At 44.3% G+C, this 15,714-nt stretch overlaps 1 protein-coding gene across 1 annotated transcript in view; it reads right to left on the reverse strand.

The window, feature by feature from the left end:
- The window catches only part of LOC144594733 (uncharacterized), a 79,629-nt gene that overhangs the window by 26,436 nt on the left and 37,479 nt on the right, over positions 1 to 15,714 (reverse strand). The window contains exon 7 of the mRNA XM_078401576.1: positions 8,091 to 8,156. Within this exon, the coding sequence (XP_078257702.1) occupies positions 8,091 to 8,156 (66 nt within the window). The remainder of the gene's footprint in view (positions 1 to 8,090; positions 8,157 to 15,714) is intronic.

The following is a 15,714-nucleotide window of genomic DNA, read 5'->3' on the forward strand; positions in this document are numbered from 1 at the left end:
ACGATCCAAAGTACCAAGACCTCAACGGCAGACCAGGCGGACAAAGTTGTCTTGAACTCAACGGCTGTGAAGGCGGATGAAGGCTGCAACAGATCTATCAGCTCCAATCATCTTGGTTCCCTTGCCATTGGAATTAGTTGATTGATTTGTGAAGGACCGTGTGCTTATTGGAGTGCAACATCAAGTACACGTTAAACAAACACACGCACAGGCGTCTTCGTTCTGACATCGGAACGTAGACCATCATCCTCGACCTCGAGGGATAGCCACGACGATACCATGGTTGCATTGTGTGCCAATTACAAATGTAGTGCACCTACTCTGACAACACCTTCACCACCAAGAACAACAAGAGCTACCGATGTATGGGAATACCAGTACCTGCACATTCCCCTCCACATTACATGCCACCCAATCCAGGAAATATATCGTTGGTCCTTCAATGCGACTGGGTTTGAATCCTGAACTCTCTTCCCATCTGCGCTGCCCAAAGTACTTTCACCATAAGTCATAGTGTCAGAGTTGTACAGCACAGAAACAGGTCCTTCAGTTCACCATAGACACAAAATGTTGAAGTAACTCAGAGGGTCAGGCAGCATCTCTGGAGAAAAGGAATAGGTGACGCTTTGGGTCGAGCCTGCCGTCCCAAAATGTCATCTATTCCTTTTCTCCAGAGATGTTGCCTGGCCCGCAGAGTTACTCCAGCATTTTGTGTTTATCTTCAATGTAAACCAGCATCTGCAGTTCCTTCCTACACCTTCAGTTCACTATGTCACTCTGACCTTTACTATGCCACTACATTAACCCCATTTGTCCACATTTGGGCCAAATCCCAAGGACTGTAAGGGTTAAATAGATGACTCAACACCAGCTTCTTAAGGGAATAAAGGGATGGTGGCCTTGTGATTTTCTAAAATAAATGGAAGTTTTTCTAAAAAAAGCCAATGTGCCGAATAGTGAAGTTTATTCGACCTTGTCAAATCAATAGACAATAGACAATAGACAATAGACAATAGGTGCAGGAGGAGGCCATTCGGCCCTTCGAGTCAGCACCGCCATTCAATGTGATCATGGCTGATCATTCTCAGTACCCCGTTCCTGCCTTCTGCCCATACCCCCTGACTCTGAGGCAGAGAATTCCACAGATTCACAACTCTCTGACTGAAAAAGTTTTTCCTCATCTCAGTTCTAAATGGCCTACCCCTTATTCTTAAACTGTGGCCCCTTGTTCTGGACTCCCCCAACATTGGGAACATGTTTCCTGCCTCTAACGTGTCCAACCCCTTAATAATCTTATACGTTTCGATAAGATCTCCTCTCATCATTCCAGTGTATACAAGCCTAGTCGCTCCAGTCTTTCAACATATGACAGTCCCGCCATTCTGGGAATTAACCTAGTAAACCTACGCTGCACGTCCTCAATGGCAAACCTTACGCTGCATGCCCTCAATAGCTCAAATTGATGCCATATAGCTCGTATTTAAACTAAAAATATACTATTTAATTAAAATGTCTTCATTGCGTCCTTTTACAAGAGAGCTGAATGAAGGATTCGCGGAAATTCACAGCAGTAGAATGTAATTTAAAGCACTTCCCATAAAACCAAACCAGAGGTATAAAGCTGCCACTTAAAACAGAACAATGCTCAATTATTTGGTTTTCCTTTAAGATGGAATGTTTACAAACACCATTTACAGACTAAGGAAACCATATGTGATAATTGTGGACACAAGGAATTGCAGATGCTGAAATCTTGAGCAAAACACAAACTGCTGGCGAGATCAGTGGGTCAGGCAGCATTGGTGAAGGGAATAGACGTTTTGGGTCGGAACCATATTTTATGACACATTCCAGAACATTTTATTCTTTACTTTAATTTAGAAAAACAGATCATTCTCGATCTGTGCTCATTATTTGCAGAGGCAGCATTTGTTACTCACTAGCGATGATGTTTGACAAGATGGTGATTTCCTGCATCCAAGATGGCGTCCATGCCAGGCGACTATTTAAGTGCAAGTCACAGAAGTGGATCTGCAATCACACATTACCATCGCTCCACACTTTTAAATCTCTACTCCTACAGCAACATTTCCAACTTTAACCATGATCTTCTTAATCTCCTCTTTCGGATTTCACTGGCTTTATCTTGCACAAAGCGTTATTCCCTTATCATGTATCTGTACACTGCGAATGGCTTGATTGTAATTATGTATTGTCTTTCCGCTGACTGGTTAGCAGGCAACAAAAGCTTTTCACTGTTAGACTCTTAGTGATGGCAGAGTCAAGGGATATGGGGAGAAGGCAGGAACGGGGTACTGATTGTGCATGATCAGCCATGATCACGGTGAATGGCGGTGCTGGCTCAAAGGGCCAAATCGCCTCCTCCCGCACCTATTGTCTATTGTCCACCTCGGTACACGTGACAATAAACTAAACTGAACTGAACTGTTGCCCTGGGACTGTAGTGATGCCACTTGTGACTTACTAACCGACTTTGCACACTTGCCCAAGACAGAAATGTCAGTGTGGGAACGGGAGGTGAAGTTAAAGTGTTTAGCAACACGTACAGTGCCCTCCATAATTTTTGGGGCAGACCCATCATTTATTTATTTCCCTCTGTACTCCACTATTTGAGATTTGCAAAAGAAAAAATCACTTGTGGTTAAAGTGCACATTGTCAGATTTTAATAAAGGCCATTTTTATACATTTTGGTTTCACCATGTGGAAATTACAGCAATGTTTATACATAGTCCCCCCATTTCAGGGCACCATAATGTTTGGGACACAGCAATGTCATGTAAATGAAAGTAGTCATGTTTAGTGTTTTGGTGCATATCCGATTCATGGACATCACCAGTTGCTGGGTGTCTTCTCTGGTGATGCTCTGCCAGGCCTGTTTTGAGGCATTTGTTTGAACTTGAGCAGATAGGATGTGTCTATACACTTCAGAATTCATTATGCTGCTACCATCAGCCGTTGTATCATCAATGAAGATAAGTGGGCCAGTACCTTCAGCAGCCATACATGCCCAGGCCATAACACTTCCACCACCGCGTTTCACAGATGAGGTGGTATGCTTTGGATCTTGGGCAGTTCCTTTTCTCCTCCATACTTTGCTCTTGTCATCTCATCTCATCTGTCCACAAGACCTTTTACTGAAACTGTAGTTGCTCTTTTAAGTACTTCTTGGCAAACTGTAACCTGACCATCCTATTTTTGCGCTAACCAGTGGTTTGCATCTTGCAGTGTAGCCTCTGTATTTCTGTTCATGAAGTCTTCTGCGGACAGTGGTCATTGACAAATCCACACCTGACTCCTGAAGAGTGTTTCTGATCTGTCGGACAGGTGTTTGGGGATTTTTCTTAATTATAGAGTGAATTCTTCTGTCATCAGCTGTGGAGGTCTTCCTTGGCCTGCCAGTCCCTTTGCGATTAGTAAGCTCACCAGTCCTCTTTTTCTTCTTAATGATGGTACAACAGTTGATTTTGGTAAGCCTAAGGTTTGGCTGATGTCTCTAACAGTTTTATTCTTGTTTCTCAGTCTCATAATGGCTTCTTTGACTTTCATTGGCACAACTTTGGTCCTCATGTTGTTAAACAGCAATAAAAGTTTCCAAAGGTAATGGGAAGACTGGAGGAAAGACTAGGTGCTGAGAGCTCTCTTATACCTGCATTAAGGAGGCATTTAAACACACCTGAGCAATTACAAAAACCTGTGAAGCCATGTGTCCCAAACATTATGGTGCCCTGAAATGGGGGGACTATGTATAAACAGCTGTAATTTCTACATGGTGAAACCAAAATGTATAAAAATGGCCTTTAATAAAATCTGACAATGTGCACTTTAACCACATGTGATTTTTTTTCTATTGCAAATCTCAAATTGTGGAGTGCGAGGGCAAATAAATGAATGATGGGTCTTTGTCCCAAACATTATGGAGGGCACTCCACTGTAGATGTAGAGGGCACAGTCAGTGCCAAGGGAAAGGTAACAAAAAGGTTCCCCCACAGCAGGACTGGCTCGCCCGCCGCGGAACCAGGAACCAGGAACCCGTCTGGAGTCGTCTGAGGTTCGTCTCCTGCTCGACCCCGAAGACCAGGAAGCGGGGTGGAGGGAGTTGGCGACAGCCCGATTTAAAGATGATGGTGGATCCAGTTTAGTTTATTGCCACGTGTACCAGGGTACTGTGAAAAGCCTTTTGTTGCGTGCCAATCAATCAGCAGAAAGACAAGATTCAAGATTCAAGATATCTCTATTTGTCATCCAAAAAACAAGTTTTTTTGACGAAATTCAGTCACCCACAGTCCAATAATAAAAGCATTAAAATAGGCAGATTACACAATAAAAGCATTAAAATAGGCAAATTACACAACCCCAAAACACACAAAAAAAGAAACATCCATCACAGTGAGTCTCCTCCAGTCCTCTCCTCACTGTGATGGAAGGCCACAAGGCCTACATGATTACTATCGATCCATTTACAGTGTATAGATACATGATAAAGGAATAACGTTTAGTGCAAGGTAAAGCCAGCAAAGTGCCATCAAGGATAGTCCGAGAGACACCAAAGTGGTAGATGGTAGTTCAGCACTGCTCTCTGGTTGTGGTCGGATGATTCACTTGCCTGATAACAGGATGGAGGAGAGTATTTGTGCTGCCGGGACAACGGTACTCTTATTCTCTCTCTATCCCGAGCCTTATTCACTAACTAATCTTATTGTTGCAGTCCTGTATTCATTCCTAGAGATTACACATTCCCCCTTTCTCAATAGACAATAGATGCAGGAGTAGACCATTCGGCCCCTCGAGCCAGCACCACCATTCAATGTGATCATGGCTGATCATTCTCAACCAGTATCCCGTTCCTGCCTTCTCCCCATACCCCCTGACTCCGCTATCCTTAAGAGCTCTATCTAGCTCTCTCTTGAATGCATTCAGAGAATTGGCTTCCCCTGCCTTCTCCTTCCCTGTCTCAATGTTGACTTTTTGCCTAACAGCCTCTGTAAAAGCATCACCAAATGACTGTCACTATTTAAAAGGTCCTGTATAAATGCTCCTTGTTTTTAATGGTTTAGCTCAAACTAGTGGATAGCTCGATTGTAATGTGGATGGCTCGATTGTAATGTGGATGACTCGATTGTTTAGAGATACAGCGTGGAAACAGGCCCTTTCGGCCCACCGGGTCCGCGCCGACCAGCGATCCCCGCACACTAACACTATCTTAACTAAACCCACTAGGGACAATTTTTTTAACACATTTACCAAGCCAATTAACCTACAAACCTGTACGTCTTTGGAGTGTGGAGGAAACCGAAGATCTCGGAGAAAACCCACGCAGGTCACGGGGAGAACGTACAAACTCCGTACAGACAGCACCGGTAGTCGGGTTCGAACCCGGGTCTCTGGCGCTGCATTCGCTGTAAGGCAGCAACTCTACCGCCGCGCCATCGTGCCACATTGTAATGTGGACGGCTCGATTGTAATGTGGATGGATCTATTAGACAATAGACAATAGGTGCAGGAGGAGGCCATTCGGCCCTTCGAGCCAGCACCGCCATTCAATGTGATCATGGCTGATCATTCTCAATCAGTACCCCGTTCCTGCCTTCTCCCCATACCCCCTGACTCCGCTATCCTTAAGAGCTCTATCCGGCTCTCTCTTGAATGCATTCAGAGAATTGGCCTCCACTGCCTTCTGAGGCAGAGAATTCCACAGATTCACAACTCTCTGACTGAAAAAGTTTTTCCCCATTTCAGTTCTAAATGGCCTACCCCTTATTCTTAAACTGTGGCCCCTTGTTCTAGACTCCCTCAACATTGGGAACATGTTTCCTGCCTCTAACGTGTCCAACCCTTAATAATCTTATACGTTTCGATAAGATCTCCTCTCATCCTTCTAAATTCCAGTGTATAGAAAGAAGCCTAGTCGCTCCAGTCTTTCAACATATGATAGTCCCGCCATTCCGGGAATTAACCTAGTAAACCTACGCTGCACGCCCTCAATAGCAAAATGTAAACATGTACAGTCTTAGCACGCGACAAAAGCTTCTCGTTGCACACGTGACAATAAACTAAACTACTAACTACTACAACCACGAGCTGAAAGTGGGAAAATTAAGAAATCTGATAAAAGAGTTAAAATACTAAGCTGAAAGAAGAGTATATAATTCTAGATAGTAAAAACAAAATTGGTCGCATGAAAATTTATTTGCAATGTTTTTCAGATTTCTTTTTATCATTTGCAAAGAAATTATTTGAAAAATAGTTTTCCTGCCACAATTTTATTAACATAACCAAATAGCATTAATGGGCCATGCCTGTTACACACTCCAGGGTTTCACACAAGCCTGCAACATGCTGAATCCCACCCACGGTGATTATTTTAGACTTATTCTCGGTTGTTACTGCCGTGATAAAGTGTAAACTCTATATCCAAGTAACACTCGGCTCTTTACAGTGTGCTCAGCGTTACCCGAGCAGCAGGAAGCAGAGTCTGAAGAGGCATCAAATGAGAAAAAGTGTCTCATTTCTGCACTTCCTCAGTACAATGATTAAAAACTGCAGATAGTGAAAAGAAATTCCAAGAATCTACATGAATGCCAAATGATTTGAAAGTTCAAGAGTTCGCAACTGATTCGTAGCTTTTAGTGGTTAGAAGTTATGATTCATTTATGATTTAGAAATGCAGGTGATGAAAATCAAAATGTCTTGGGAATTTCAGGAGCCAATCTGCATTATGGAAATGCAAATTATTCTTGCTATAATAGAGCGACCTTGCTTGCAAAAAAAACTATTAACTTAAAGAATATGTGAATGCAAATCAATCTTCAGCACCTCATGGCACCTCTTTCGCCAAGAACTTTTATATTAAGTCTCTGTCCTATTTAACTTTTCTGCTCAATTTAACATTGCAAAATTTTCTATTCAAATGAATTATCATTTGGACAAACCTATTAGAAAAAGCTGATATTTCACACAATGTATGCGATATTTTCTAAAATTCTAGCAATAGGAGGCATTATTATGGTCTCATTCTGTTTTAAACTTAAATGAAGATAATTTCTGCAAAACCTACGGTTACCTAAGTTATCCTTCTGAGGCAAACAAGTAAAATTGGACAACAAAACCGTATGCATTGTGTCATTATGATAGTGATACAGCGTGGAAACAGGCCCTTCGGCCCAATTTGCCCAACATGCCCCAGCTACACTAGTCCCACCTGCCTGCGTTTGGCCCATATCCCTCCAAGCCTGTCCTATCCATGTTTCTTAAACGTTGTGCTTGGATAAGTCAACGAACAAATTAGAAAGATGATCAATAACTTAAAAGCTTGCGCACAGCCACAAATCACTACAGAGAGTGGTGAAGACGGCACAGCACATCACTGGCAACTGTCTCCCAGCCATTCAGGACATTCTCTACCGGCGGTGCCTGCGGAAGGCACGCAGCATCATCAAGGACCACAACCACCCAGCACGCAGGCTGTTCTCCTTGTTACCGTCAGGCAGACGATACAGGAGTATGGCTGCGTGTACCACCAGACTTAAGAACAGTTTCGACCATCAGGCCATCAGGCTTCTGAACTCATAAACACATTTCAAATCATATATGTTGATTATTTTTTAATATACTTTTTACCTATTTTTAATATTGTCTTTTTACCTTACTAATGTCATTTTTTAAAATCTTATTTATCTTTGGAATATTACTGCTGAGGTGACCCGTTATCTTGTCAAATACATTTCATTGTACTGTTGACCCTTTGCCAACCCACACATGACAAATAAAACATTATTATTATTATTATAACAAAAGAGGAACTCATCAAACAGAAAATGGTGGGAACACTCAATAGGTCAGATAACCTCTGTGGGGAGAGAACCCAGAGTTAATGTTCCAGGCACCGAAAATAAAGTGCTGGAGGAATTCATCGGGCCAGGGAGCATCTGTGGAGGGATACGGACGGATGATATCTTAGGTCCGGATCCTTCTTCAGACTGATGAAGTGCCCACGACCCAAAATGTCACCAGTTTAGATTTTTTTTAGATTTAGAGATACAGTGCGGAAATAAGCATCATCAGTACTTACACAATGAGGGTGTATTAGGGCTGCATCATACTGTACTCTCACCCTCTGTGGCATCATAACATCATCCTATGGAAAATAACATTTATTTAGTACTTCAGGGCTTATTGCACATCACACAAATCAGATGAGTTTATCTGTATACACAACAAAGACTAGACTTGGGCAGCTTTCAACCCAGTGGTATGAATATTGACTTCTCTAACTTCAAGTAACCCTTGCTTTCCCTCACTCTCCATCCCTCCCCCTTCCCAGTTCTCCGACTAGTCTGACTGTGCTCTTGATTAAATTTTATCTGTATGCTTCGTTATCACCTTCCCATGGCAAACAGTGATCTATTTTACATCTTCCTTGAGCTTTGTCCCCTTTGATGTCTCGTTTTCACACCTTACCTTCCACATCTCTGTGTCTCCCTCTCCCCTGACTCTCAGCCCATAACGTCACCCATTCCTCCTCTCCAGAGATGCTGTCTGTCCCGCTGAGTGACTCCAGCATTTTGTGTCTATCGACTAGACTTCATGTCTGGTTCAATCATCGATCAAACGATTGATTGGATTCAGGATATCTTTATTTGTCATCCAAAAAATTTTTGGACGAAATTTAGTCACCCACAGTCCAACAATAAAAGCAATAAAATAAGCAAATTACACAACCCCAACCAACACAAAAAAAAGAAACATCCATCACAGTGAGTCTCCTCCAGTCCCCTCCTCACTGTGATGGAAGGCCAGAATGTCTTTTCTCTTCCCCTGCCGTCTTCTCCCGCGGTCAGGCTGGTGTCGTTGCCACGTTCCAGGCCGCGCCGGACGGTGAAAGGTCCGCAATGGGCCGACCCAAGCCCCGCGATCCGGGGCGGGCGAACACGCTGTCGCTGCTGCTGCACATCGGGGCGGTCGTGGCTCCCGACATTGAAGCCCCCGCCGAGCAGAGAAAATTCCCGCGGCCTATTTCAATAGTTTAGAGATACAGCGTGGGATTCCACCGTAGAAGCCCCGGACCTCTGCCCACGTTCGGCCAAACATGGAAGCTTGCCACTTCCTCAGGGCAGAATGCAAACACATCCGACATCCTCCTCCAGCTGCCGGTTCACCATCACATCCCTTCAATGGGACCGTGATCATGCTGAGGAGCATCAGAGTGCACTTCGCATGGGGCCCCTCAGTGCTACACAGGGCTTTATCAGTCCCACGTTAAAAGGCACGAGATAGGGTGGCACGGTGGCCCAGGGGTAGAGTTGCTGCCTTACAGCGAATGCAGCGCCGGAGACCCGGGTTCGATCCCGACTACAGGTGCTGTCTGTACGGAGTTTGTACGTTCTCCCCGTGACCTGCGTGGGTTTTCTCCGAGGTCTTCGGTTTCCTCCCACTCCAAAGACGAAGGTTAATTGGCTTGGTAAATGTAAAATTTGTCCCTAGTGGGTGTTGTGTTCATGTGCGGGAATCACTGGTCGGCACGCACCCGGTGGGCCGAAGGGCCTGTTTGCGCACTGTATCTCTAAACTAAACTAAAAGTTCAGACAAACGTTTTACTTGGATTCCTTTTATTTTCTTAATTTAAATTATTAGCATTTTAACACGCTTAAAAACATTTCATGAGAAAAACATTTATTCTATTCATTTTTTTTTGACTGAAGTGTTTGAAAATTATTTAAAGGCTTTTCACAGCTCTTTTGATGCGGAGATCAGCTCCTGTGTGGATGGGTAGGCGGATAACAAACGTCGAGACTCTGCTGTTTAAAAGCTACTAGACCAAGTGGACCCGTGGGCCCAAATCTCTCCTGCATTGCAGCACCTCCCCCCTCCCCCACCTCTCTCCCCCCCACCCCCTCTCCTCCCCCTCCCCTCTCCCTCCCCCCTTCCCCTCTGTCCCCCTCAACCCCCCTTATTCTCCCTCCTCACCCCTCCCTCCCTCCCTCCCTCCCTCCCTAGGAGATAGATGAAAACTTTAAAATGTGAATAACTTTTAAACTATAACGCCGATTTCAATGAAACTTCTTCCATTAGCACCAAAGGGACGACGGTGAGTAAGGTGGGCCTAAAATTGTGGCGCTATTGTGTAATGTTTTGGTTGCAGTTCAGGAACAAACAAACAAACAAACAAGAGTTTTAGTATATAGATGGAATCCCCCGGGCAGTGTTGGCATATGGCAATGGTCTAGCCACAACCTTGCTCGCTGTCAAAGCCCATGAGACTATTCTGGGTAGAGGCCTCTGGACCTCACTGTCCCACGGCCTATCCCCAGACGACCACATCAGAGTGATTAGAAGTCCAACCAGGTTTCTACCAAGACAGACATAAAAAGCTGGAGTTACTCAGCGGGACAGGCAGCACCTCTGGAGAGAAGGAATGGGTGACGTTTCGGGTTGAGACCCAGAGATGCTGCCTGTCCTGCTGAGTTACCCCTGCTTTTTGTGTCTATTTTCGCTTTAAACCAGTATCTGCAGTTCCTTCCTACACATTTTTTCTACCATGGTATTTCTTCTTGGCTTAACATGCACATGAGAGCTGGACAGGAGCGTTAATAATCTTGCCCATTTAAAAAATAAATTAATTTGAAGTAAACGTAAAAATAATTTAAACATTAAAAATAATAACCATGGAATTATTTTTTTTTGCAAATCACTTGCATTCCCCATTTCCCCATTTTCCAGGGAGATATATGGGATCTCCAATGCTTCACCAGGAGAGCCAGCTCCCTTGCATAATGTTCCCTTGCTATTTCGCCTAACACCTCAGCACTGTGATGTAGCTGCTGCCTCACACTCTGCCAGACACTGGGGTTCGATCCTGACCTCGGATGCTGGCTGTGTGGAGTTTGCACGTTAGCCCGTGACAGCGTGGGTTTCCTCCCACATCCCAAAGACACGTGGGTTTGTAGTTTTTTTTGTCCACTGTAAATTGCCCCAAGTGTGTAGGCAGTGGGCGGATAAGTGGGACATCGTAGAACTAGACGTTAAATGGTCGGGGGGGGGGGGCTCAGTGAGCCATAAGGGCATGTTTCCTGGGGCAATATACAGAAGCCAATTAACCTACAAACCTGCATATCTCTTGGATGTGGGAGGAAACTAGAGCACCTGGAGAAAACCCACACGGTCACAGGGGGAACGTACAAACTCCGTACAGACAGCATCCGTAGTCAGGATTGAAACCCGGCCCTCTGGCGCGGTAAGGTAGCAACTCTACTGCTGCGCCACCGTGCCACCCTAACATTTGGCAAGCTACTGCTAAAAGAAAATGTATTTAAATACTTTGTTTTACAAAAAAACAACCTCACAAAAAGATGATGATAAAAACATAGCCTGGCAATTGTTCTTGGCAATTGTGACACATAACACGTTGGACAACATTCTTGAGTGCACGCGTTCGACGGGACTTCAGGCCATTAGAAGTAAACAAGTTGATGGGTACATTTCAAAGCCAGACAAAAATGACTTGGAATAAGTTTGGCATTTATTAACTTTAAGAGTACAACATCTTGCCTTATGCTAATTACAGAAATAAAAATAATTTGACTCTCCCTTATAACTCAAATGCGTCAACAGACACCAATACCATCCAACCATTTTCACATGTTAGTATTCTGTGATCAGAAGATAAACTAGTTTGCTGATTCACTGATTGAATTGTCACAGTTCTAACAGGTTACAACTTGTGACTTTGGCAATAATTTTGTGTATGATTCTATACTTGACTTCTTGAAGTGAAAGGCAAACGACAGCCTTGCGCACATTGGTTCGAATTGCTCGAGTGAAATGATGCCCAGTTTTTCCTTCAAAAACACTTTTCTCTGGTTTCTGCCTGATTTCAAAGAACTCAAGCAATCCTTAAAAACAGAAAACTCCTAACCAGGATGCTGTGACAGAGACCAATGGTATTCGAGTGATCAGATTTGATGAACAGTGTGGTCTTTTCTTGTGCAACTCACCTCACTGAGTTTCATCGTCACCTGCTGAAAGTATCTGCACTTCCAGTGTAGGGAGGAACTGCAGATGCTGGTTTAAATCGAAGATCGATACAAAATGCTTGAGTAACTCAGCAGGGCAGGCAGCATCTCTGGAGAGAAGGAATGGGTGACGTTCCGGTACATAGATAAGGAAGAGTAAGGTGCAAAAACAGGACAAAGGGAATGGAGATCAAGGGACATGTAGAATTTTACATTTTCCTGTTTATTATTATTCTACGTTTTCCTTGATCTACACTCCCTTTGTCCTGTTTTTACACTTCACACTTCCTTATCTATACACTTCCTTATCTATGTACCGCCCACTCCCCTGACATCAGTCTGAAGAAGGATCTCGACCCGAAACATCACCCATTCCTTCTCTCCAGAGATGCTGCCTGTCCTGCTGAGTTACTCCAGCATTTTGTGTCTGCACTTCCAAGAGCACATCCATGCCACTTGCCAATGGAGTTCAGTGGTGGGGCTCCAGATCTTGCTGGGATTACCTGGCGTTTCACGGAAGGGAAATCTCTCCAATCCCAGCCAGGTTCCATTCACAGGCGGGCAAAATAACATTTTCTTAAATTACAAATGGGACTAGCTGAGATGGGGCATCTTGGTCGACATGGATGAGTTGGGCCGAATGGCCTATTTCCATGCTGTATTATTATAACTGAAGCATTGCCTGCCACGCATTGTCCTGCCTCTTCTCTCTCCCAGCCTCTTTCCTTCTCACTCCACCCCCTTCAATCAGTCTGAAGAAGGGTCCCAACCCGAACGTTCACCCATCCATGTTCTCCAGAGTTGCTGTCTATCCCACTGAGTTACTCCAGCACTTTGTGTCATAGAAACATAGAAAATAGGTGGAGGAGGCCATTCGGCCCTTTGAGCCAGCACCCGCCATTCATTGTGATCATGGCTGATCATCCACAATCAGTAACCTGTGCCCAACTTCTCCCCATATCCCTTGATTCCACTAGCCCCCAGAGCTCTATCTAACTCTCTCTTAAATTCACCCAGTGATTTGGCCTCCACTGCCCTCTGTGGCAGTGGAATTCCACAGATTCACAACTCTCTGGGTGAAAAAGTTCCTTCTCACCTCAGTTTTAAATGGCCTCCACCTATATTCTAAGATTTTGGCCCCTGGTTCTGGACTCCCCAACATTGGGAACATTTTTCCTGTCCTATTGTGTAACCCAGTATCTGCAGTTCCTCGTGTTTACATTGCTTTATTAAGGTTATAAAGGCATATATCATGGATAAAAAAATACCCTTTGGCCTCCGAATCCACACAGATCATCGCCCACCATTTACATTAACCCTACATTCACCCCATCTGCTCCTAGATTTACCACTCAACCGCACACACATACACACACGAGGCATTTTACAGTGACCAATTAACCTCCAAAGACGTACAGGTTTGTAGGTTAATTGGCTGGCCAAATGTAAAAATTGTCCCTAGTGGGTGTAGGGTTTGCGGGGATCACTGGGCGGCGCGGACCCGGTGGGCCGAAGGGCCTGTTTCTGCGCTGTATCTCTCAATCTAAATCTGAACCTACCAGCCCAAACATCTTTGGGACGTGGGGGCAAACGCAAAGAACGCTGAGGAAACCCACACAATCACAGGGAGAACATACAGACCACACACGGGCAGAGCGGGAGATCAAGACTGAAGCTGTGTCTCTGGCATTGTGCGGCAGTGGCTCCACCAGCTATCCAACCCTATGCTTTTAATCAATTGCGATTTTAAAAAAAAATGTTTTAATAGTGTTAAATAATGTTTCTTCATTTCAATTTAAGTACTTTAAAAAAAATGTCTGAAAATTGATCAGAAACTGAAAAAGGCATTTTACTGCTTTAGATTTAGATTTAGAGATACAGCGCGGAAACAGGCCCTTCGGCCCACCGAGTCCGCACTGCCCAGCGATACCCGCACATTAACACTATCCTACACACACTAGGGACAATTTTTACATTTATCCAGTCAATTAAACTACATACCTGTACGTCTTTGGAGTGTGGGAGGAAACCGAAGATCTCGGAGAAAACCCACGCAGGTCACGGGGAGAACGTACAAACTCCGTACAGACGGCGCCCGTAGTCAGGATCGAACCTGAGTCTCCGGCGCTGCATTCGCTGTAAGGCAGCAACTCTACCGCTGCGCCACCGTGCCGCCCTTTGACAACAGGTGAAAGTGTCCTCATCTTTCCCAGGAGAGGAAGACTGGGTCATTCAAGCCGGAGACTCTGCTCACCACCACCGTGGGCTTGGTCAGTGTTCACACTTAAGACTCAAGAGTGTTTTATTGCCACCAAGTCCAGAAAGGGAACAGTGAAATTCGTACTTGCAGCAGCACAACAGCTGTAAACTTAGCACGCTGTAAAACCCGCAATCAAAACAAATGTTCAGTACATAAAGACAAACAAACAATAATAGTACAAAGTCAAAAAGAATGCCCCCAAATCTATATAGCTAATCCAAACTATACAGTTCGGAGCCGGTTCGGAGGGTGTAGTGTTCATTAGCCTGTAGGGAAGAAGCTACTCCTGAACCTGGACGTTAGAGTTTTCTGGCTCCTGTACCTTCTTCTCGATGGCAGGAGTGGAATGAGAGCGTGGGTCTCTGATGAAGCTGGCTGCCCTACGTGATCTCGTAAATCACTTCGATGGTGGGGAGGTCAGTACCCGTGATGGACTGGGCAGTGTTCACCACTTTTTGCAGTCTTCGTCATTCCTGGGCGTTGGAGTTGTTGAACCAGGCCATGATGCAACCAGTCAATGTGTTCTCGACTGTACACCTGCAGAAGTTCATTTAGTTGTTGAACCAGTGGGCGTGGTGGGTCAGCAAGATAAATCTCCGAGTCATTTGGTCTCCAAAGAATCAGTGACCTCATTGCACAACACTTGCCACAGTTAAAGATTAAATGGAGTTGTGAAGAATTTCCGATTTGAAAGCATTATCTTTCCCTGTATAACATTTGCAGGGAAGATAGACACAAAAAGCTGGAGTAACTCAGCGGGTCAGGCTGCATCTCTGGAGAGAAGGAATGGGTGACGTTTCTGGTCGAGACGCTTCATCCGACAAGTCTGATGTCCAGAACTTCAGACTTCTCTGATGAAGGGTCTCGATGTGAAACGTCACCCATTCCTTCTCTCCAGAGATGCTGCCTGTCCCGCTGAGTTACTCCAGCTTTTTGTGTCTATCTTTGGTTTAAACCGTCGTCTGCAGTTCCTTCCTACACAATAGTTGTAGGAGTTTTTTTCCTATCATACCAGCTTTGTCAATTTGACTAGGGATGAAAGAAAATATCTCATAGCACATGTTACCAGATTTGAAATAAACCAACAAATCCAGAAATGCATTTTGCAAGACAGAATAAGGGAGCAGTAAAAAATGTCATGCGGTTAACATTTAACTGATGTTTTTACTTTTTTTCTACAGGAATTAGAATTTGTCATCTTTGCACAAAGCAGCTGCAGATTAAGTATCACTTTGGCGAGATCTGAAGATGTAACTGAAGAAACTGCAGTTCGTTGTTTCTAAAAAACAAAACTGCTTTCCCTGTAATCTGTAATCAGTGAAGTAATATTTCACTGATCTGGAATGGTGGGACTGTCATATGTTGAAAGACTGGAGCGACTAGGCTTGTATACACTGGAATTTAGAAGGATGAGAGGGGATCTT

The sequence above is a fragment of the Rhinoraja longicauda genome, chromosome 6 (assembly GCF_053455715.1).
Source record: "Rhinoraja longicauda isolate Sanriku21f chromosome 6, sRhiLon1.1, whole genome shotgun sequence".
Classification (NCBI taxonomy): Eukaryota; Metazoa; Chordata; class Chondrichthyes; order Rajiformes; family Arhynchobatidae; genus Rhinoraja; species Rhinoraja longicauda.